This window comes from Peromyscus leucopus, chromosome 22 (assembly GCF_004664715.2).
Source record: "Peromyscus leucopus breed LL Stock chromosome 22, UCI_PerLeu_2.1, whole genome shotgun sequence".
NCBI classification, from domain to species: Eukaryota; Metazoa; Chordata; class Mammalia; order Rodentia; family Cricetidae; genus Peromyscus; species Peromyscus leucopus.
The window spans coordinates 10357224-10382215 of record NC_051081.1 but is presented as its reverse complement, the minus strand read 5'-3'; the positions used below and the strand labels follow the sequence as shown (position 1 = coordinate 10382215).

The following is a 24992-nucleotide window of genomic DNA, read 5'->3' as shown; positions in this document are numbered from 1 at the left end:
TGAGAACTGAATAGCAGACAAGGAGATCATGTTTTAGAACTTGTTTTGAGTGTAAACATCTGCATTGGTAAGAATATTGGACTGACTGAGTGGGTGTTGAGTCACAATAATTTATTAATTTCCTGGTCAATACCAGGCAATTTGGCAGGTTGACAGGTTATCTAGAAGGCAGGAAACAAGTATTTTCAGGAGATTCTGCATGTGTGACTAGCATACATTAGCACATGAACAACACAGAAAGTGCTTTGCTGCTGGCTGAATGTTGTATGTGATACTGTCCTTTCCTATCATGATCAAAAACGTACATGTTGTCCCATGATTCAGATCAAGCTCTAAATGACATAGGCCCTTTGTGATAATCTCATCTCTCACTAATATGGAAATACTGATGAAATCCACTGAAATGATCTCCAATGGTGTTCATGCACATGGTTGTTGAAACAGGATGAGGCCCAAGCTTCTCAGCAGGAGATTGTCCCTGGGGCATTTACACTATGGGCATGAATGAAATCATGGCACCTGAGGCTGCAGAATATGATTCTCACAACAAGTTTTCCTACCAGTGTTGATGAAAAGGTTGCAGACCTCAGATGCAGATCCTTAGACCAGAAATTTCCAGATGTATCCAAGAATCATGACACAGATGGGCACATGGGATCTGGGGTATATACACATGCTCCCATTCAGCAAAAGCAATAAATCAGGCACATATATTTAATTTCATATGTGATGTTTGTCTGCATGAGAAACAGGTTTCACCTCTGCTCAGTCTTAGATCTGGGAGACATGGGGAAGCTGTGTGTTCTTATTATTTCCCTCTTGCTCCCGAAGTTTTTTCTCATCTTGTGCAGTTTTATGGAAACCAACTGCTTTTGGAGAATAAAGAACAATGAAAAGGATGATGGAGATTTGAGGAATGACTGTGAGTTTTTACTTTTCCTGTCTCCAGAATCTATAGAGGAAGCTTTTTCTAATATTCTAATCAATTTAAGGTAAGTCATTTCCCACATAAATGTCATGAATTAGAAGTCTGTGCCTATGTAGAAAAACTTGATGAGTTTCTATCCTGTATTTCCCTCTGTAACATTTGAACTATAGAAAAATTTCTCCTTTATTGATCATTATTTTGGTATTTTCTAATGTATTTTATTGTACTGTGGTTTTCTTAGATTCCAGTTCACTAATCTAGAAGGTGAGAGAGACAGGTTTCTTTTTCTTGTCTCCTCATGCATCTCCTTGTGTTGAAAGTTGTCATTGCACAGGGTCTCATGATCTGACATGAAAACACAAATACAAACCACTGACATGAGTTTGGCATGAAGAGACTGTGTTACAGTGCCTCTTCAAGTGTGTGCCAAGGATTCCTACATCAGCAAGTATAACTAAAGTCATCATAAAGAGGTTACTTAATTTTGATCTCTAACCATAAGGCTCATGTTCATACGTAGAAATAGAGGTGTATGACTAGTATGTGTGATTACAATATCAAATATTACATACATATTTGTGAGTATACATATATATGTTACAATATATATACATATATGCAATATATAAAAATAAAAGTAATCTCTGTACTAGTCCCTAATGTCATTCTTGAGATGAAAATGAGTATGAAAAAAAAACCTGTCAGATGCTATGTCAACATAATCTTATTTTGCTTCACTTTCACACAAGTTTTGGGGTATGATTAATATCAGATAGGTGATCAATATTCCTTTTAATTAGTGAACAAATACAACATTAAGAGAATTATAGGAGAACTAATATATTCTTACTGGAAAAGTAGATGCAATTTGTCTATGAGGTTTTCAGATCCTATGTGTCAGATGTTAACACTGGTAGATGCAGAGCAGAGATAGAATAGAAGGGACACAGTATTGATATTCCTCGACTTTGCTGCTGTATACTGTGTCTGGACCTTTTTATCCACTTACTGAGGTTCTCTGTGCTTTCTCATGGGGATTTAAAAGAATCTATTGTAACTGTTACCTTAGTGTACTGTGCACACTTTGATTCTGATGGTTGCTTCACATTATTGTTTTTCAGTGTCAGGTCACCAGGGTTTGCATTTCTGTTGGCTCATCTTTGATATTCTGCCTCATAATGGAAATTCTCATTAGTGACACTTTTAAAAAGTTATTACCATGGCCTATACTTTATTACAAAATGCATTTAAGCAAATATATACACACATAATATAGCATTTAGATCTTTCACATAATTATTTGCATATAGATAGTGTATAATGATAAGCATAATTAACCTTTCCATCTCTACCAATGAAACAAAACATTTGATGAACACTTAATTATCATATTTACTTAGTGGACAAAATGTAATATAAGACTAGGCACAAACACACATATTAAGGAGGACAAAGCAAACTAGTAAGAGGAAAAGGGTCCCAGAAGCAGGCAGTAAAGTCAGACATACCCTTACTCTCACTGTTAAATGTCTCACAAAAACTCAAAGCTAAACAATCATAACATGTGCATAGGACCTAGCACAGACCCTCCAGACACTGTGATTTTCACTTCAGTTTATGTGACCCCTATGAGCCCTTCTTAGTTGATTCTGTGAGCTGTATTCTCCTGGTGTCCTTGACCACTCTGTGTCCTACATCCTTTCTCCCCCTCTTTTTCAGGGTTCACTAACTCTGCCTATTTTTTAGGTGTGGGTATCTGCATCTTATCCCATCAGGTGCAGGAGATAGTCTCTCTAATGATGTTTGAGCTACACTGTTCTATTGGTATAGCAGAATGACATTAGAAATCATTTCATTGATATCCTTCCTTTTAGATTTCTTTCTTCTTTTGTTTGTTCTTTCTTTCTTTCTGTCAGTCATGTTCAGTTTTACTCTATGTTTCTGAGCCACCCATCTTGCAGTTCCTGGCCATCTAGGAAGTATCTATCATGGGTTATCTCTCATGGCTAGGGCCTCACCATAGACCAATCATTGGTTAGTCCCTCTTAGAAGATCTGGATTGCCATTGCAACAACTAATCTTGCAGGTAGCACAGGTGTAGGCTTAAGTTTTTGTGTGTGGGTTGGTGTTTCAGTCCTACTCCTAAGAGTCTAGCTTAGTTACAGAAGATGGTGTGTTCAGGATCCATATCCTCCATTACTAGGATTTCTTGCTAGGGTCACCCTCACAGGATCCAGGATGTTTCTAGTGCTCTAGGTTTCCTCACAGCCCCCTAAATGCTCAATATTCCAGTTGTCTTTTTCTGTACTCTCTCCCTCCATTCATTTGTCCCTCACCTGATCCCTCCTGTTCACATCTCCACCCACTCCAAGTCCACCTGCAAAATCTATTCAATTTCCCCTTCATAGGGAGATTCATATGATCCCCTAGAACCCTTCTGCTCATTTAGCCTTTTTGGGTCTTTGGATTGTAGTATAATTATCCTTTACTTAGCTGCTAATATCCACATATACATAAGAACATACTCTGTTGTTCTGGATGGTCTCGTGGCAAGTTTTGTCTACTTCCATTCATTAGCCTGTAATGTTCATGATGCTATTTTCTTTAGCACCTAGTAATAATTCATTGGGTAAATATACCACATTTTCTTTATCCACTCTCCTCTTGATGGCCACCTGTGTCATTTACCGTTTCTGGCGGCTATGAAAACTCTGACTATGAACATAGTTGAGTAAATGTCCTTGTGTAGGATGAGGGCATCTGTTGAGTATATGTCCAAGAGTGGTATTGTTGAATTTTGAGGTAGATTGATTCTCAGTTTTCTAAGAAACAGCTATATTGATTTCCAAGGTGGCTGTACAAGTTTAAACTTTTATCAGTGAATTCTTCTCTTGCTCTACATCCTCTTCAGCATGAGCTCCAATTTGTGTAATTGGTCTTACATTCTGACAGGTGTAATATAGAATCTCACAATAGTTTTGATTTGTACTTCCTGTTGATTAAGGATGTTGAACATTTTTTTAAATGTCTGTCAGCCATTTGAGATTCATTTGATGAGAATTTTCTGTTTAGCTCTGTACCCCAATTTTAAATCGAATTATTTGTTTTTTTGTGGTGATATTTTATTGGTGCTGAAATGTGGTGATATTTTACTTGTGTTTTAATAAAGTTTACCTGGAGATCAGAGGAAAGAGCAAGCCATTTTAAGTAAACAAAGAAGTTGTGCAGTAGTAGCACACTCCCTTAATCCTGTCATTTAGCAGGCAGGGGCTCTATGTGTTCAAGGCCACACTAGGGAACAGAGTCAAGTGTGGTGACACATGCCTTTAATCCCAGTATCAACCATAGAGACCTGGAGGTCTGTACTGATAGACAGAAAGTGACAGAGCTGTGTAGGAAGAGGAAGTGAGGTAGTTGGGCTAAGAGAGCCAATGAGAGGGCAGAACAGCAAGGCAATAAAAGTGTGGGTAGGCAGGAAGTAACTCGCATTTGGAAGCTGCAAAATTGGTGAGGTAAGGTTGGCTGTTGGCTTTCCCTATTTCTCTGATCTAAGGATTTCACCCCTATATTTGGCTCCATGTTTTTCATTTAATAAGACCATTTTAGAAATTCATCAACAGTTTTGTTTGTATCTAGTTATTTGACTTCTTAATTTATTATTAGTCCATGATTCAAGGTGGAGTTGCTGAAAATCTTTCCCATTCTTTAGGCTTCTGTTGTGTCTTATTGATGGTGTTCTTAGTCCTTTGTCTTACAGAAGCTATTCACTTTCATGAGGTCACATTTATTAATTGTTAATATTAGTTACTGTGCTATGGGTATTCTGTTTAGGATAGTGTCTCTTGCTCCAATGCATTCAAGGCTATACCCTAATTTCTCTTTTTTTCAGTTTCTTGGTTTTTGGCTTTTCCATATGAAATTGAATATTGTCATTTCAAGATCTTTAAAAAATTATGTTTAAATTTTGATGGAGTTGCATTGAGTCTGGTATACATCTTTTGGTAGGATGGCCATTTTTAATTCTACTGATATATGAACATGGGCAATCTTTCCATTGATATCTTCTTCAATTTCTTTCTTCAAAGACTTAAAGTTTTTGTCAAATAAGAATTTCACTTGCTTGGTTAGTGTTGCATCTATGTATTTTATATTGTTTTTGGCTACTTTGAATGTTGTTGTTTCCCCCAACTCCTTTCTCAGTCTATTTATCATTTGTATGCAGGAAAGCTACTAATTATTTGAAGTTAATCTTATATCCAGCCACTTTGTTGAGGGTGTCTTTCAGCAATATGAGTTTCCTGGTAATTTTTTTATTTGCTCATGTATAGTATCACATCATTTGAAAATAGCAATACTTTGATTGCTTCCTTTCTGATTTGCATTCATTGATCTAATTCAGATGATTTATTACTCTGCTAAAATTTCAATTTCTGTATTGAATAGATATGGAGAGAGTAAGTGGAAAGCCTTGTCTTATTCCTGATTTTCACAGAATTGCTTTGAGTTTCTCTCCATTTAATTTGATGTTGGCTAAAGACTACTGCAAATTGCCTTCATTATGTTCAGTCTGTCCTTGTATCTCTGATTTCTCCAAGACTTATCATGAAGAGGTATTGGATTTTGTCTAAGTCTTTTTCAGCATCCAATGGGATGATCACGTGGGTTTCTGCTTTCAGTTTGATTATATGGTGGTTTATGCTGACAGATTTTCCTAGGTTGAACCATCCCTGCATTTCTGGGATGAAACTTACTTGATCATGCTGGATGATATTTTTATGTATTCTTGGATTTGGTTTATGAGTACTTTATTGACCATTTTCACATCTATGTTCATGAGGGAAATTGGTCTGTAATTCTCTTTGTGGAATTCATTTTTGTTTTGGGTATCCAAGTGACCGTGGCTCCCTAAAATGAGTTTGGCAATGTTTTTTTTGTTTATTTCTGTTTCTGTTTTGTGAAATAATTTGAGTAAATAAATTTTGTCTTTGAAAATCTGATGAAATTTATCTGTAATAACTGAACTTTGGTAAGTGGTATCTATCACAGAAATTATTCATTTCTTTTAGATTTTCTAATTTTGAGAAGTACAGGTTCTTTGTTTTTTCTTTCAGAGTCAAGTGTACTGTCAGTCAATACCAAGTAACCCCAGGTTTATTGCTTCACTTGCTTATATACAAACTAAAGGCAGAAGCAAGCACTTTACACAGCATAAGCAGCCAAGCACTACCATAAGAAAATAACCTCATTCCTACTCTGTCCTTGAATTAAGGGATACATACCTTTCTTTCTATCATGTGCCTCTTGCTAGTATCAACAGCCTGCATTAGCTAGATAATGGGTACTTTGCCAGGTGATTTATTGGCCCTTTCCCACAGCTTCTTAAGAGACAAGGGCAACTCTTTTGGGTCAGCATGGACTTCAGATTCAAACTGAGTCACCATGGAAAACTGAGTAACTGTAGGCTCCCACACCAAGCAACCAAGGACTTTAGTTTGAGCTGTGCAGACCCCTCTTCTAATAGTGCACTTGGTCATCTGAGAGCCTGTATGTACTGTGCACACACTCCACTCTAAACAATAGAATACATTTGTCTTCCCCTTAACAACCATCAGAATTAAACATTCTATTAAATCATATTCTGGTTATATTTAGGTATAAAAGTAGGAAGGCCTGTGACAGAGCAATGTTCCCTCCATCTGGTCTCAACTGGGTCAACCTTTGTTTTAATCTGAAACTGACACCCCCTTTAACTCCCTTCCACTGAGTGATTTGAAAGAAAATGGCCCCCAAAGGGAGTGGCACTATTAGGAGGTATAGTTTTGTTAGAGTAGGTGTGGTATTGCTGGAGGAAGTATGTTACTCTGTTGGTGGGCATTGAGGTCTCATATATGCTCAAGATACCACCCAGTAAGTCAAACAACTCCCTGTTGCCTGCAAGATGTGCAAGACTCACAATTACCTCTCTAGCCATGTCTGCCTGCAGGCCGCCATGTCCCACCATGATAATAATGTACTGAACCTTTGAAATATAAGTGAGCCACTACAATTAAATGTTTTTACTTTGTAAGATTTGCTGTGGCCATGGTATCTCTTCACAGCAATAAAAACCCTAAGACTAAGTATACCTTTTCTACTCCTGTTATGAAGTCTCATGAAAAAGTACTGAACCCTGTGTTAAAAACTTGGGTCCAAATATGCCAGCTAACTACATAATTTTGGCTTCTGATAAACTGCATGCTTACTTTACTTCACCCTGCCAACCAGGATGTAGATTTCCTGTGCTCTTTACCTTTAAAACTGCCTTGTAAAATGCATTCAGTGCTGCTTTCCAGGCAGTTGCCAGCTGGGTTAATGCACAGTCTCAATTTTCACTTTGGTCACTGTGAGTGGTCTTTTGGTCTCTACTCTGCAACAAAGCCAATCTTGACTGAAGTAGTTTTGAGTGCATAATAAAAGCAACTGTCCTCCAAGTGAACTTTCATGGATAATCCCCTATTAAGACTAACCGTCTTATGACTACAGAGCATTCAGTGTGTATATGATTAAAATCAGATACAGTTTGGGGACAGGCACAGTACAGAAGTAGTTATATACTTTAGTCTGCCAGTCAAAATAGAGAACCATACAAACTACATCCCTCCTAAGCAAACTCCTCCTGAGAACCCATGAAAAGAAGCCCCAACAACAACCTGGAGCCCTGGGCTATGTTATTCCATGTGGCCTCTTTTCTAATCAGTCTTCTGTTTAAAGTAAATTTCCTTGGTATGTTTACAGTGTTTGAGCCTTTATTACAGATCCTTGAGGAGGCCAAGAACCTGAAAACTCAGCCCAAACTTAAACTACTATAACAGCCATGCTAGAAATCTACTCACAAGGCCAAAGTTAAGATAAGAGTTCCATTTCATGTAAAATCATGACACCAAAAACTTTTAATGTAAACATTTTGGTATTTGGAGGAATAAAGGCTTCATGAAAACATAAATTTGCATGATCTCATTTTATTAGCTTGGCAGTGTAAGTCATTTAATGAATTAATACATACAGTTTTAAAGATTGTTGGTTGTATCTGAATGCATATGTGAACATATATGCAGAATCCTTTTAAGAACTAACAACTTAACACACTTTGAAGTGTGATGATGTTATTAAAGAAAAATAGAGCTTCCATTGGCTGTGATAGTTTCATGATAGTTTTGAGTTTATAAAGGTTTTAGTCCTGGCAAGAAGCCACATCTGAAATTAGCTGACAGCAGAGAGTTCATGCGATCCTGTCTCCTGAAGGCACAGATGAACAATCCATAGGCTCTGGCAAAGACTACAGAGCATGTGGGACAGAGCTGATCCACTTACCAGTTCTCAGAGGTGCTGTGGAAATGTCTGGGACTCCAGTCACATCTGAATGGCTTTAATTTTTTTTTTTTTGTTTAACACAAGACTAATAGGTGGTGTTTCTTTCATAATTTTTAAACTTGCTCACTTGCTTTAAAGGCAAAATCACACTCACTGGCTGGCAGTTTTCACATACTTTTCTCTCCTGAGGTATCTCAACTCGGACTTCTTCCTGCTCCTTTGTGTTAACAGAAAAACTACATCAAGGAATATGCTCTCTGTGAAATTTGTCCACAGCAGAGCAAGTCTGTTAGTGGAATCTCCAAAGCCACTGATGTGATCAGAGGACAGTCTGCTTCTGTGTAGCTCATTCTTAGCTCTGTCCATCTGGGCAGTGGCTTTGCTCTCTAAGATTATTTGGGACCATCAAACAGCAGTAAGATTTTCTATCCTATTGAAGTTTTCTGGCTGGAGATGAAGACAAGAACTGGAGCACTTACCCAGCATGTCCAAGACTCTATGGTAAACAACCCTGCACCTCTGACAGAAAACAAAGAAATGTGACATGTGATGTACAACACACTTCTGGCAATATTTAACTTACTTGTCTCAGCCTAATGGTTGTCTAGAACTACACAGTACTCACCAGTTAAAAAAAACAACTTGGTTACATATTTTAATTTAAACTTCCAATAAGAGGGTATAATGTATTTATTGGCTTATTTTCTTTCTTTTTTAAAAATAACATTTTTATTAGCTGTATGGTGTTTTTTCTGTATCTCTGTATGTGCACCACATGCATGACTGGTGTCTACGTAGGTCCAGGAACTGGAGTTACAGACAGTTGTGAGCTGCTATGTGAGTGCTAAGAATTGAACACAGGCCAGGTGGCAATGGAGCACACCTTTAATCCCAGCACCCAGGAGGCAGAACCAGGTGGATTTCTGTGAGTTTGAGGCTGGCCTGGTCTACAGAGTGAGATCCAGGACAGGCACGAAAACTACATAGAGAAATGCTGTCTCTAAAAACAAACAAACAAACAAACAAACAAACAAACAACTCAAACCAAAACAAAAGAATTGACCACAGGTCCTCTAGAAGAGCAGCTTGTTCTCTTAACCCATGACCCTACTGATTATTTTTTAAGAGCAGCAGTTATACCCCAAACAATCTGCTGGGCACCAGTGCACTTTGAAAACTTTATGCATGTGTTTACAAAGGAACTTGACAAATTTCTGTGTAGGTTAGTCTACTTGTTGCTACTCTCAGACTGCAGTCCAACTTCACATATTTCTGTTTTTCAAGGGAAATATCAAGAGGAGTGCATATCTGATTTGGATACCCATTATGTGCAGGCTTATTAGATGTGCCCTCATGGGCATGTTTATATAGAGCCAGCTCACAATTTCAAGCTCATCCTCTTTTGTGGGAGTGTCACTTAATTAGGACTAGGGGTTACACAGGCTGTGATATGTTATAAATACTGCTATATGAAGACTCAACCTAACCCCTGTCTGAAATGCAATCCTTTCAGTCATTTCATGAAATAAAGGCCCAGTTACAGAAATAATTGTTTCAACCTTGCACAATTATTCATGTACATTAATTTGCCAATTTGGAAGACTTCAAGCCTCTCACTGATGCCAGTTTTACTTTCACTTGCTCTGCTTCTTTTTGTTCTGTCCTAACCTAAGGGATGCACAAAGTAATAGGTGCCATTTCTTTTACCATTTCACTCCAGCTTTTCCTTCCTTAGTCACTAGCTGGTAGCTACAGAGAAACAATGGCCTCACAATTCAATACCATGACTGAATTCTTTGCATGAGGGGTAACAGAAATGACTGAGAACATGAACAATGCAATCATGGCAGGGTCAGAGTGACTGGCTGGCAAAGGAGCCAGAGTGCAGCACCAGGAAAGGCACAGATTTCCTTAAGTTTTGAACAAAGCCACTGACAGAGAAAGGCCTCATCTGAATCATCTCAGTAGCTGAGTCAAAATGTGGTATTTTAAAGTAAAGACCCTCTTGGGATGGAGAGATGGAGAGAGAGGTTGGGAATGTGTAGTGCTTTCAAAAGACCCAAGTTTGGGTCTGAGCACCCATGATGGGTGGCTCACAACTGCCTGTGACTCCTACTTCAGGAGATCCAGTGTCTCTAGCTTTCCTGAGAAATTGTACTCATATGCCCATACCCCCACACTAATGCACACATACACATAATTAAAAATAAAATAATAAATCTTTAGAAAATAAAATGAAGAGCCTCAAGATTGAAGTAGATGATGTTGTTTTCAGAAGATGAATTAGTTTTAAGTTATTCAAATGGTGTAACTGAGAGAAAGAAAAACTGAGAGAAAGAAAAAGCACTACTATATAATAAGGCTCTTCCTTTAAATTCAAACAGATAATTAGGAATCCTTCCAATTCCATGTGAGCATGAAATTCAGGTCTGACATGTCAGAAGCTCATTTTTTTTAAATCATGAACTCAGTGGCTGATGAAGATCTACATCTATGGAAGAGCATGTATTTCTGTATCTTTTGTTGATCTGCATTCATTGGTCCAACATTGATCTTTGCCACATCTTCTGTTGAAGGTTGAGGTCTCCTGTTTGGGTTATTTCTATAAAAAGCTTAATTTCTAGGAGTATCCTGTGTGCAAATGCCGAGTCCACCCCTATTATGTATTCTATTTCTCCCTCCTATTGCAATCCACATGTTCTCCATCATGTCTCCTATACCTAATTTCTCTGGATCTACAGTTTGTAGCTGGGTTATCATTTGTTTAGCAAATAATATCCACATATAAATGAGTATGGATCATATTTATCTTCTGGGTCTACATTATCTTACCTAGGGGAAGTGATGGTGATTGTGTTGAATCTATATATAGCTTTTGGTAAGATCGACATTTACTATTTTAATGCTACCAATCTCTGAGCATGGGAGATCTTTCCATCTTCTGATATTTCATTCACTACCTTTCTTCAACGACTTGAAGATTTTGCCATACAGGAATTTCATTTGCTTGGTTAGAATTACGTGAACATAATTTTAAATTTTTGTGGCTATTATGAAGGGGGTTGCTTTCCTCATTGCTTTTTTAGCCCATTGATCATTCATATATAAGAGGACCTGTGTGATATTTTTGAGTTAATCTTGTAGTCATGTTTATTGGCTGTAGCAGTTCTCTGATAGAATTTTGGGGTCACTTATGTATACTATAATAACATCTGCAAATATCAATAGTTTGACATCTTCCTTTCTTATTTGTATGCACTTGATCTCTTTTAATTCTAAGTAACAGCATAAGGCTAGGGAGGAGCAGGAGATATCTACATGGTGTTGGGGGCCAGGATCTATTGTATGACTTTTGATATACTCAATATGGTCAAGACACTTTACATACATAAATGAAATTTTTAGTTAATAAAATCTGTTAAACTTTAATCCTTCATTAATTACCCTTTAAAAATGAAAGGATAAAGTGCAATCCTGTAGATACATGGTTCATAAAATGGGTTTTTTCATGTTTCTCTGGAATGACAATCCTAAAACAAATATATAGCACACTTATTATCTAGGGTTATATTCTAGTTTATGGATGGCATTCAGGGATCACAAAAGACCTTTATGTATTTTCACATAGAGAAAAACTCTTACATCAGAATGTTCTATTTAGATGAATGCTGGAAATGCTTTCATCTTTAAAATCACTTTTTCTATGCCCTTACATGAGGATATATAGAATTAATACAGACATTTAGAGGGGCCATAGAAAAAGGTTTACTTCAATGGCTTTGAAAATTTCATATTTATAATGTCCTCTATGATGCTCTTATGTCATTTTTAGAATACCAACAAGGAAATTTGAGTTTTTTCTGGTATTGATTTTTGCTACTGAAGAGATCAACAAGAACCCATATATTTTACCCAACATGTCTTTGATATTTTCCGTCCATGCTGACATGTGTTTTGATTCATTGAAAGTAATCGATGAAATACATTCAACACAAAACAATGTCTCAAAACTTCCTAATTATGACTGTAGAAAATCTACATGTGATGTATCGCTTACAGGACCATCATGGAGTACATCTATAAAAATGACAACCTTTATCAAACATCCAAAGGTGAGACAGAGTGGTAAAAAGTAGAGATAACAGCTTGTCTATGCCAATCCCAAGTTTCTACAGAGAATGGGCAGCATGAGTTTGTGTGTGCTGATCTATATATTCTAAAGAATTAAGAAATCACATATTGGTATGTCACCAACCTTTCTTTGTATTACAAGATTAGATGATTTTGGGGAAAATGCAAAACTTTTGTTGAACATTCAAACTTGTCATAAATATTCTAGAATCCAATAGAACTAAAACACAATATTTACAGGTTAATTTTATTGTCTTCTATAGGAGTTCTGGAAGGTGAGTAACACAACTCATAACTATGAATGAACTTCCTTCATTGGAATGATAATCCAATATTATTGCTTTCTTTGTTCTTTATCCTTCAGATTTTCTTTGGACCATTTCATCCTATCGTGAGTGATAATGTCCTATTTCCCTATGTCTACCAGATAGCACACAAGGATATATGTTTGCCGAAGGCCATGGTCTCTTTGATGCTTTATTTTACATGGACCTGGGTAGGGCTGGTTGTCTCAGATGATGACCAGGGAATTCAGTTTCTCTCAGATTTGAAAGAAGAAATTCAAAGAAATGGAGTCTGTTTAGCTTTTGTGAATGTGATTCCAGATAGCATGCAATTATATACAGCAAGGGCTGGAATATATGACAAACAAATAATGACATCATCAGCAAAGGTTGTTATTATTTATGGTGAAATGAACTCTACCCTAGAGGTCAGCTTCAGAAGATGGGGATGTTTAGGTATAAAGAGAATCTGGGTCACCACCTCACAATGGGATGTCACCACAAGTAACAGAGATTTCAGCCTTGACCCCTTCCAAGGGACTGTCGCTTTTGCACACCACCATGGCAAGGTTTCTAAATTTAGGAATTTTATGCAAACAATGAACACTTCCAAATATCCAGTAGACATTTCTCAGATGAGAACAAAGTGGAATTATTATAATTGTTCAGTCTCTGAGACCAACTATAGTTCAATGAATCATTGTTCATTCAACACTACATTGGAATGGTTTTCACAACACAGATTTGACATGGTCCTGAGTGAAGAAGGTTACAATTTATACAATGCTGTGTATGCTGTTGCCCACACCTACCATGAAATCATTTATCAACTACTAGAGTCTCAACCTATAGCTAAACTAGAAGGAATATTCTATGACTGTCTTCAGGTAAATTATCTTACTTTCCATCATGCTTAAGTCATGATATTTTTATTTTTTTTAAATATTTATTTATTTTATTTTTTCTTTTCTTTTAATTAAGAGATTTTCTGTTGTTTTACATATCAACCACATATTCCACTGTCCTCCCTCCCCCCACTCCCAGCCTTCCTCCCACCCTATTTCCACCTCCTCTAAGGCAAGGTCTCCTCTGGAGTCAGTAGAGCCTGGTACCATCAGTTGAGGCAGGTCCAATCCACTCCTCCCTGCACCAAGGCTGAGTAAAGTGTCTCAGCTTTGGCACTAGGTCCCAAAAAGCTAGCTCATGCAATAAGGACAGGTCCCAGACTCACTGCCTGGGGGCCCCCTAAACAGTTCAAGCTAAACAACTGTCTCACTTATCCAGAGGGCCTAGTCCAGTTCCATGGGTGTTCCTCAACAATTTGATCACAGTTCATGTGTTTCCACTAGTTTGGCAGTTGTCTCTGTACTTTTTCCAATCATGGTCTCAATGTCTCTTTTTTGTATGATCCCTCCTCTTTCTCATCGATTGAGCTCCTGGAGCTCTGCCTGGGGTTTGGCCATGTATCTCTACATCTGCTTCCATCAGTAGGTCAGCTCAGGCACCCTCTCCACCATTGCCAGTAGTTTATAGTGGAGTCATCTTTGTGGATTCCTGGGACCTCTCTAGCACTCTGATTCTTCCTCTTCCCCTGGGGTCTTCATTTATCATGGTATCTATATCCTTGTTCTCCCATTCTGTTCCTGATCCAACTAGGACCTCCCGCTCCCCTAAGCTCTCCCACCCAACCCTGCACTTCATTCCCCTCTCACCCCCAGTTTGCTCATGTAGATCTAATCAATTTCTCCATCACTGGGCAATCATTGTGTCTTTCCTAGGGTCATCTTTACTAGCTAGCCTCCCTGGAGTTGTGAGTTGCAGTCTGGTTATCCTTTGCTTTACATCTAGTATCCACTTATGAGTGAGGACATAGCATGTTTGTCTTTCTGAGTTTGGGTTACCTCACTCAGGATGATATTTTCTGGTTCCATCCATTTGCCTGCAAACCTCATGATGTCATTATTTTTCTCTGTGGAGTAGTACTCCATTGTGGATATGCACCACATTTTCTTAATCCATTATTCAGTTGAAGGGCATTTAAGTTGTTTCCAGGTTTTGGCTATTACAAATAATGCTGCTATGAACATCGCTTTGCATGTGTCCTTGTGGTATGATTGAGCATTACTTGATTATATGACCAAGAGTGGTATAGCTGGGTATTGAAGGAGATTGAGACCCAATTTTCTGTGAAAGCACCATACTGATTTCCAAAGTGGTTGTACAAGCTTGCATTGCCACCAGCAGTGGAGGAGAGTTCCCCTTGCTCCACATCCTCTCCAACATAAGCTCTCTTCAGTGGTTTTGATCTTAGCCATTCTGATAGGTGTAAGATGGTATCTCAGACTTGTTTTGATTTGCATTTCCCTGATGGCTAAGGATGTTGAGCAGTTCCTTAAATGTCTTTCAGCCATTTGAGCTTCTTCTGTTGAGAATTCTCTTTTTAACACTATAGCCCACTTTTTAATTGGACTGTTAGGTATTTTGGTGTCTAGTTTCTTGAGTTCTTTATATATTCTGGATATCAATTCACTGTCAGATGTGAGGTTGTTGAAGATATTTTCCCATTCTGTAGGTTGTCATTTTGTCTTATTGACCATGTCCTTTGCCCTGCAAAAGCTTCTCAGTTTTAAGAAGTCCCATTGATTAATTGTTGCTATCAATGTCTGTGCTACTGGTGTTATATTTAGGAAGTGATCTCTGGTGCCAATGCATTCAAGACTACTTCCTACTTTCTCTTCTATCAGGTTCAGAGTAACTGGATTTATGTTGAGGTCTTTGATCCACTTGGACTTATGTGTTGTGCACAGTGACAGATATGGGTCTATTTGTAACCTTCTACATGTTGACATCCAGTTATGCCTGCAGCATTTGTTGAAGATGCTTTCTTTTTTCCATTGTACAGTTTTGGCTTCTTTGTCAAAAATTAGGTTTCAAAAATTACATATGTGGGTTAATGTCAGGGTCTTCAATTTGGTTCCATTGGTCTACATGTCAGTTTTTATGCCAGTACCAAGCTCTTTTTATTACTGTAGCTTTATAGTAGAGCTTAAAGTCAGGGATCATGATGCCTCCAGGGGTTGTTTTATTGTGCAAGATTCTTTTGGCTATCTTGTGTTTTTTGTTTTTTTCATATGAAGTTGAGTATTTTTTTTCCAAGTCTGTGAACAATTGTGTTGAGATTTTGATGGGGATGCATTGAATCTGTAGATTGCTTTTGGGAAGATTGCCATTTTTACTATGTTACTACTGAGCATGGGAGATCTTTCCGTTTTCTGAGATCTTCTTCCATTTCTTTCTTCAGAGACGTAAAGTTCTTGTCATACAGGTCCTTCCCTTGTTTAGTTAGAGTTACCCCAAGGTATTTATAAATTATTTGTGGCTATTGTAAAGGGTGATGGTTCACTGATTTCTTTCTCATCCTGTTTGTCATTTGTTTATAGGAGGGCTACTAATTTTTTTTAGCTAATCTTGTATCCTGCCACATTACTGAAGGAGTTTATCAGCTATAGGAGTTCCCTGGTAGAATTTTTGGGGTCACTTATATATACTGTCATGTAATCTGAAAATAGTGAAAGTTTGACTTTTTTCTTTCCAATTTGTATGCCCTTGATTTCCTTTTGTTGTCTTATTGCTCTAGGTCATACTGCAAGTACTGTATTGAATAAATATGGGGAGAGCAGACAACCTTGTCTTGTTCCTGATTTTAGTGGAATCACTTTGATTTTCTCTCTATTTAATTTGATGTTGGCTGTTGGCTTGCTGTAAATTGCCTTTATTATGTTTAGGTATGTTTTCCTGTATTCCTGATCTCTCCAGGACCTTTATCATGAAGGGGTGTTGGATTTTGTTAAAGGCTTTTTCAGCATCTAATGAAAGGATCATGTGATTGTTTTCTTTCAATTTTTTTTATATGGTGGATTACATTGACAGACTTTTGTATGTTGAACTAATCTTGCATCTCTGGGATGAAGTTTACTTGATCATGGTGGATAATTGTTTTGATGTGTTTTTGGAGTCTGTTTGAAAATTTTTATTGAGTATTTTTGCATCAATGTTCATGAGGGAGATTGGTCTGTAATTCTCTTTGTTTGTTGCATCTTTGTGTGGTTTGGGTATCATGGTAACTGTAGCCTCATAGAAGGAGTTTGGTAACTTTCCTTCTGTTTCTATTGTGTGGACCAATTTAAAGAGTATTGGTATTAACTCTTCTTTGAAGATCTTGTAGAATTCTGTGTTGAAACCATCTGGTTCTGGGCTTTTTTTTGATTAGGAGACTTTTAATGACTGTTTATATTTCCTTAAGGGTCACTGGTCTATTTAAATAGTTCATCTGGTCTTGATTTAAATTTGGTATGTGGTACCTACCGAGAAAATTGTCATTTCTTTTAGATTTTCTAATTTTTTTGAGTACAGGTCTTGGAAGTATGACCTCATGATTCTTTGGATTTCCTCATTGTCAGTAGTTATATCTGTCTTTTCATTTCTTATTTTGCTAATTTGGATGCTCTCTCTCTGCCTTTGGTTAGTCTAGATAAGAGCTTGTTTATCTTGATGATTTTCTCAAAGAACTATTTGTTTTGTTGATTCTTTGTATTGTTCTCTTTGTTTCTGTTTTATTGATTTCAGTTATCATTTTGATTATTTCCTGGCATCTCTTCCTCCTGGGTGAGTTTTCTTCTTCTTGTTCTAGAGCTTTCAGTTGTGCTGTTAAGTCACTAGTGTGAGATTTCTCTAAGTTCTTTTTTTTTTTTGTCTTTTTTTTTCTTTATTAAGAAAATTTCCACTCACTCCACATATCACCCACAGATCCCCTGTCCTCCCTCCTTCCAACCCCCAGCCTTCTCTCCCAAGCCATTCCACATCACCATACCCCCCAAATCAAGGTCTCCCATGGGGAGCCAGTAGAGCCTAGCATACAGAACCTAAGTAGGTCCAAGCCCCTTCCCACTGCACCAAGGCTGTACAAGATGTCACACCATAGGCACCAGATTCCCAGAAGCCTGCCTATGCACCAGGGACAGATCCCGATCCCCTACCTGGGTGCTCTCTAAACAGTTTGAGCCAAACAACAGTCTTCCATGTCCAGAGGGCCTAGTCCAGTCCCATGGGGGCTCCACAGCCACCAGTCCATGTTCATGGGATTCCACTGGTGTGGCCTGATATCTCTGCATGTCCTCTCATCATGATCTCAACATCCCTTGCCTGCTGAATCCCTCTACTCTCTCATGGATTGGATTCCTGGAGCTCAGCCTGGTGCCTGGCCGTGGATCTCTGCATCCTCCTCCGTCAGTCACTGGAAAAAGGCTGTATGATGACAGCTAGGGTTTTCACTAGATCAGTCACCAGAGTATACCAGTCCAGGAACCCTCTAGACTACTGCCAGCAGACCAAGGTGGTGTGATCCTTGTGGATTACTGAGACCCTCCCCAGCACCCTGCTTCTTCCTATTGCCATGTTGTCCTCATCTATCATGGTATCTTTCTCCCTGCCCTCCCACTCTGTCACTGTTCCAGCTTGACCCTCCCATTTCCCTGTGTTCTCATCCCCCACCCCTCACCTTCTGAGATTTTTCCTACTTCTTTATGTGTTCATTTAGTGCTATGAATTATCCTCTTAGCACTGTTTTCAAGTGTCCCATAAGTTTGGTTATGTAGTATATTTGATTTCATTGATCTCTATGAAGTCGTTAATTTCTTTCTTTATTTCTTGCATGACACTTTGGTGATTCAATTGAGCATTGTTCATTTTCCATGAGATTGTAGACTTCTGTAATTTTTGTTGTTGAAATCTAACTTTAAACCATGATGGTCTGATAGAATTCACGAGGATATTCCAATTTTTTGTATCTGTTGAGGTTTGCTTTGTGACTGAGTATGTGGTCAATTTTAGAGAAGGTTCCATGGGGTGCTGAGAAGAAAGTATATTCTTTTGTGTTAGGGTGCAATGTTCTGTAGATATCAATTAAGTTCATTTGAGTCATCACATCAGTTACGGCCCTTGTCTCTCTGTTAAGTTTTGATTTGGCAGATCTGTACAATGGTGAGAGTGTGGTGTTGAAGTCTCACTCTATTAATGTGTGGGGGTTGATGTGTGATTTAAGCTGTAGTGTTTCTTTTTCATATGTGGGTGCCCTTGTGTTTAGGGCATAAATATTCAGAATTGAAACTTCATCTTGATAGATCTTTCCTGTTATGAGTATGTAATGTCTTTCTTGATCTCTTTTGATTGATTTTAGTTTGAAGTCTATTTTTTTAGATATTAGGATAGCTACACCAGCTTTCTTATTAAGATCATTTGATTGGTAAGACTTTTCCTATCCTTTTATTCAGAGGTATTGTCTATCTTTGAATTTGAGGTGTGTTTCTTGTATGCAGCAGAAAGATGGGTACTGTTTTCGTATCCATTCTGTTAGCCTTTGCCTTTTTTAGGTGAATTAAGTCCATTGATATTAAGGGATATTAATGACCAGTGATTGTTAGTTACTGTTACCTTTTGGTTGTAGTGTGTGTGTATTTCTCTTCTTTGGGATTTACTGCTGTGGGGTTATCTATTGCCTTTGTTTTCATGGGTGTATCTGACTTCCTTAGGTTGGAATTTTCCTTCTAGTGCTTTCTGTAGGGATGGATTTGTGGATAGGTATTGTTTAAATTTGGTTTTGTCTTGGAATATCTTGTTCACTCTGTCTATGGTGATTGAAAGTTTTGCTGGGTATATTAGTCTAGGCTGGCATTCATGGTGTTAGTGTCTGCATTACATCTGTCCATGTCCTTCTTGTTTTCCAATTTCTCCATTGAGAAATTGGGTGGTATTCTGAAGGGTTTGCCTTTATAAGTCATTTGGCCTTTTTCCTTTGCTGCTTTTAATATTCTTTCTTTATTCTGTAGGTTTAGTTGTTTAATTATTATGTGGTGTGGGGATCTTTTTTGGAGGTGAAATCTGTTTGGTGTCCTACAGGCTTCTTGTATCTTCATAGGTATTTCCTTCATTAAGTTGGGAAAGTTTTCTTTTATGATCTTGTTGAATATTCTGTGCCTTTGAGTTGGTATTCTCCTTCTTCTATCCCTATTATTCTTAGATTTGGCCTTTTCATGGTGTCCAAGATTTCCTGGACATTTTGTGTTATGACTTTTTTGGCTTTGGTATTTTCTTTGACTGGCAAATCTATTTCCTCTATTGTATCCTCTACACCAGAGATTCTCTTTTCCATCTCCTTTTTTTTCTTTATTTATTTTACAATACTATTCAGTTCTACATAATATCCACAGATTCCCTTATTCTCTCCCTTCCTGCCCACCTCCCCTTTCCCCCAGCCAATCCCCCATTCCAACCACCTCCAGATCAAGGTCTCCCCTGAGGACTGGGATCGACCTGATAGACTCAGTCCAGGCAGGTCCAGTCCCCTCCTCCCAGATTGAGCCAAGCGTCCCTGGATTAGTCCCAGGTTTCAAACAGCTAACTCATGCAACGAGCCCAGGACCTGGTACCACTGCCTAGATGCCTCCCAAACAGATCAAGCCAATCAACTGTCTCACCTATTCAGAGGGCCTGATCCAGTTGGAGGCCCCTCAGCCTTTGGTTCATAGTTCATGTGTTTCCATTCATTTGGCTATTTGTCCCTGTGCTTTATCCAACCTTGGTTTCAACAATTCTTGCTCATATAGACCCTCCTCTTTCTCACTAATTAGACTCCCAGTGCTCCCCCATGGGCCTAGCTGTGGATGTCTGCATCCAGATTCCTCAGTCCTTGGATGGGGTTTATGGCACAACTATTAGGGTGTTTGGCCATCTTATCACCAGAGTAGGTCCGTCCCGGCTGTCTCTCAACCATTGCCAGCAGTCTTTTGTGGGGGTATCTTTGTGGATTTCTGTGGTCCTCTTTAGCTCTTTGTTTCTTTCTTTTCTCATGTGGTCTTCATTTACCATGGTCTCCTATTCTTTGCTCTCCCTATCTTTTCTTGATCCAGCTAGGATCTCCTGCTCTCTTTTCCTCGACCCTTGCCATCCATTGCTTCCACTCATGTCCATGCTGTTCATGTAGCTCTTATCCATTTCTCCGTGTCTTTCTTGGGGTCCCATTTTCCAGGTAGCCTCACTGATGATGTGAGTAGCAGTCCAGTCATCCTTGTTCCACATCTAGCATCTTCCTATGAGTGAGAACATACCATATTTGTCTTTCTGAGTCTGGGTTACCTCACTCAGGATGATTTTTTCTAGATCCATCCATTTGCCTACAAACCTCATGATGTCATTGTTTCTCTCTGCTGAGTAGTATTCCATTGTGTATATGTGCCACAATTTATTTATCCATTCTTCAGTTGAAGGGCATCTAGGTTGTTTCCAGGTTTTGGCTATTACAAACAATGCTGATATGAACATAGCTGAGCAAGTGCTCTTGTGGTATGATTGAGTCCTTGGGTATATGCCCAGGAGTGGTATAGCTAGATCTTGGGGGAGATTGATTCCCAATTTTCTAAGAAATCACCATATTGATTTCCAAAGTGGTTGTACAAGCTTGCATTCCCACCAGCAGTGGAGGAGAGTTCCCCTAGTTCCACATCCTCTCCAGCATAAAGTGTCTTCAGTGTTTTTGATCTTAGCCATTCTGACAGGAGTAAGGTGGTATCTCAGAGTTGTTTGATTTGCATTTCCCTGATGATTAGGGATGTTGAGCAATTCCTTAAATGTCTTTCAGCCATTTGAGTTTCCTCTGTTGAGAATTCTCTGTTTAGTTCTAAAGCCCATTTCTCAATTGTACTGTTGGTCGTTTTGATGTCTAATTTCTTGAGTTCCTTATATATTCTGGATATCAGTCCTCTGTCACATGTGGGGTTGGTGAAGATCTTTTCCCATTCTGTAGGCTGTCACTTTGCCTTGTTGACTGTATCCTTTGCTCTACAAAAGCTTCTCAGTTTCAAGAGGTCCCATTGATTGATTGTTTGTCTCAGTGCCTGTGCTACTGGTGTTATATTTAGGAAGTGATCTCCTATGCCAATGAGTTCAAGACTACTTCCTACTTTCTCTTCTAGCAGGTTCAGAGTAGCTGGATTTATGTTGAGGTCCTTGATCCACTTGGACTTAAGTTTTGTGCATGGTGACAGAATTGGATCTATTTGCAGCCTTCTACTCGTTCATATCCAGTTATGCCAGCACCATTTGTTGAAGATGCTTCCTTTTTTCCATTGTACACTTTTGGCTTCTTTGTCAAAAATTATATGTCCATAGGTGTGTGGGTTAATGTCAGAGTCTTCAATTCGATTCCATTGGTCCACATGTCGGTTTTTATGCCAATACCAAGCTGTTTTTATTACTGTAGCTCTATAGTAGAGCTTGAAGTCATGGATTGTGATGCCTCCAGAGGTTGTTTTATTGTACAGAATTCTTTTGGCTATCCTGGGTTTTTTGTTTTTCCATATGAAGTTGAATATTATTCTTTCCAGGTCTGTGCAGAATTGTGTTGGTATTTTGATGGGGACTGCATTGAATCTGTAGATTGCTTTTGGTAAGATTGCCATTTTTTACTATGTTAACCCTGCCTATCCATGAGCATGGGAGATATTTCCATTTTCTGAATCTTCTTCAATTTCTTTCTTCAGGGACTTAAAGTTCTTGTCATGTAGGTCCTTCACTTGCTTGGTTAGTGTTACCCCAAGGTATTTTATGTCATTTGTGGCTATTGTAGAGGGTGATGTATCTCTAATTGTCTTCTCATCTTCTTTGTCCATTTTATATAGGAGGGCTACTGATATTTTTGAGTTGATCTTGTATACTGCTATGATGCTGAAGGTGTTTATAAGCTTTATCAGTTCCTGGGTGGAATCTTTGGGGTCACTCAAGTATACTATCATGTCGTCTGCAAATAGGGAAAGCTTGACTTCTTCCTTTCCAATTTGTATCCCCTTAATCTCCTTATGTTGTCTTATTGATCTGACTAGAACTTCAAGTACTATATTGAATAAGTATGGGGAGAGTGGACAGTCTTGCCTCGTTCCTGATTTTAATGGAATTACTTTGAGTTTCTCTCCATTTAATTTGATGTTGGCTGTTGGCTTGCTGTAATTGCCTTTATTATGTTTAGGTATGTTCCCTGTATTCCTGATCTCTCCAAGACTTTTATCATGAAGGGGTGTTGGATTTTGTCAAATGCCTTTTCTGCATCTAGTGAGATGATCATGTGGTTTTTTTCTTTGAGTTTGTTTATATGGTGTATTACATTGATGGACTTTCGTATGTTGAACCACCCTTGCATCCCTGGGATGAAGCCTACTTGATCATGGTGGATAATTGTTCTGATGTGTTCTTGGAGTCTGTTTGCCAGTATTTTATTGAGTATTTTTGCATCAATGTTCATGAGGGAGATCGGTCTGTAGTTCTCTTTCTTAGTTGCATCCTTGTTTGGTTTAGGAATCTGGGTAATTGTAGCCTCATAGAAGGACTTTGGTAATGTTCCTTCTGTTTCTATTATGTGGAACAATTTAGAGAATATTGGTATTAACTCTTCTTTGAAGATCTGGTAGAATTCTGCGCTGAAACCATCTGGTCCTGGGCTTTTTTTGGTTGGGAGACTTTTAATGACTGTTTCTATTTCCTTAGGGGTTATTGGACTATTTAAATAGTTTATCTGGTCTTGATTTAACTTAGGTATGTGGTACCTATCCAGAAAAATGTCCATTTCTTTTAGGTTTTCCAGTTTTGTGGAGTAGAGGTTTTTGAAATATGACCTTATAATTCTCTGGATTTCCTCAATGTCTGTTGTTATGTCCCCCTTTTCATTTCTGATTTTTTTGATTTGGATTCTCTCTCTCTGTCTTTTGGTTAGTTTGGATAAGGGCTTGTCTATCTTGTTGATTTTCTCAAAGAACCAACTCTTTGTTTCATTAATTTTTTGTATTATTCTCTTAGTTTCTAATTTATTAATTTCACCTCTCACTTTGATAATTTCCTGGCGTCTATTCTTCCTGGGAGACTTTGCTTCTTCTTGTTCTAGAGCTTTCAGGTGTGCTATTAAGTCACTAGTGTGGGATTTCTCCAACTTCTTTATGTGGGCATTTAGTGCTATGAATTTCCCTCTTAGCACTGCTTTCATAGTGTCCCATATGTTTGGGTATGTGGTGTCTTCATTTTCATTGATCTCTAGGAAGTCTTTAATTTCTTTCTTTATTTCTTCCTTAACCCATTGGTGATTCAGTTGATCATTATTCAGTTTCCATGAGATTGTAGGTTTTCTGTAGTTTTTGTTGTTGTTGAAATCTAACTTTAAACCATGGTGGTCTGATAGAACACAGGTTATTCTAATTGTTTTGTATCTGTTGAGATTTGCTTTGTGGCCAAGTATGTTGTCGATTTTAGAGAAAGTTCCATGGGGTGCTGAGAAGAAGGTATATTCTTTCTTGTAAGGATGGAATGTTCTGTAGATATCTATTAGGTCCAATTGGGTCATGACATCAGTTAGTCCTTTATTTCTCTGTTAAGTTTCGATTTGGGAGATCTGTCCAGTGGTGAAAGTGGGGTGTTGAGATCTCCCACTATTAATGTGTGGGGTTTTATATGTGGTTTAAGCTTTAGTAATGTTTCTTTTACATATGTGGGTGCCCTTGTGTTTGGGGCATAAATGTTCAGAATTGAAACTTCATCTTGGTGGAACATTCCTGTGATGAGGATGTAATGCCCTTCTTGATCTCTTTTGATAGATTTTAGTTTGAAGTCTATTTTGTTGGATATCAGGATGGCTACACCCACTTGTTTCTTAAGACCATTTGATTGGAAAGTCTTTTCCCAGCCTTTTATTCTTAGGTAGTGTCTGTCTTTGAATTTGAGATGTGTTTCTTGTATGCAGCAGAAAGTTGGGTCCTGCTTTCTTATCCATTCTGTAAGCCTATGTCTTTTTATAGGTGAATTAAGTCCATTGATATTAAGGGATATTAACTACCAGTGATTGTTCATCCTCGTTATTTTTGGTGGTAGTGTGTGTGTACTTCTCTTCTTTGGGGTTTATTGTTGTGGCTTTATCTATTGCCTGTGTTGTCGAGTGTGTATCTGACTTCCTTCGGTTGGAATTTTCCTTCTAGTGCTTTCTGTAGGGCTGGGTTTGTGGATAGGTATTGTTTAAATCTAGCTTTGTCTTCGAATGTCTTGTTCCTTCCATCTATGATGATTGAAAGTTTTGCTGGGTATATTAGTCTGGGCTGACATCCACGGTCTCTTTGTGTCTGCATTACATCTGTCCAGGTCCTTCTGGCTTTCAAAGTCTCCATTGAGAAATCGGGTGTTATTCTGATGGGTTTACCTTTATAGGTCACTTG

At 38.2% G+C, this 24992-nt stretch overlaps 1 protein-coding gene across 3 annotated transcripts in view; it reads left to right on the top strand.

Annotated features, from left to right (window-relative positions):
* The first annotated feature begins 786 nt into the window (after positions 1 to 786).
* The window catches only part of LOC114686211 (vomeronasal type-2 receptor 116-like), a 47546-nt gene continuing 23340 nt past the window's right edge, over positions 787 to 24992 (top strand). For all 3 annotated transcript variants that reach the window (XM_037198249.1, XM_037198248.1, XM_028860866.1), the window contains exons 1-3: positions 787 to 992; positions 12111 to 12390; positions 12774 to 13580. In XM_037198249.1, coding sequence (XP_037054144.1) covers positions 787 to 992; positions 12111 to 12390; positions 12774 to 13580 — 1293 coding nt within the window. The remainder of the gene's footprint in view (positions 993 to 12110; positions 12391 to 12773; positions 13581 to 24992) is intronic.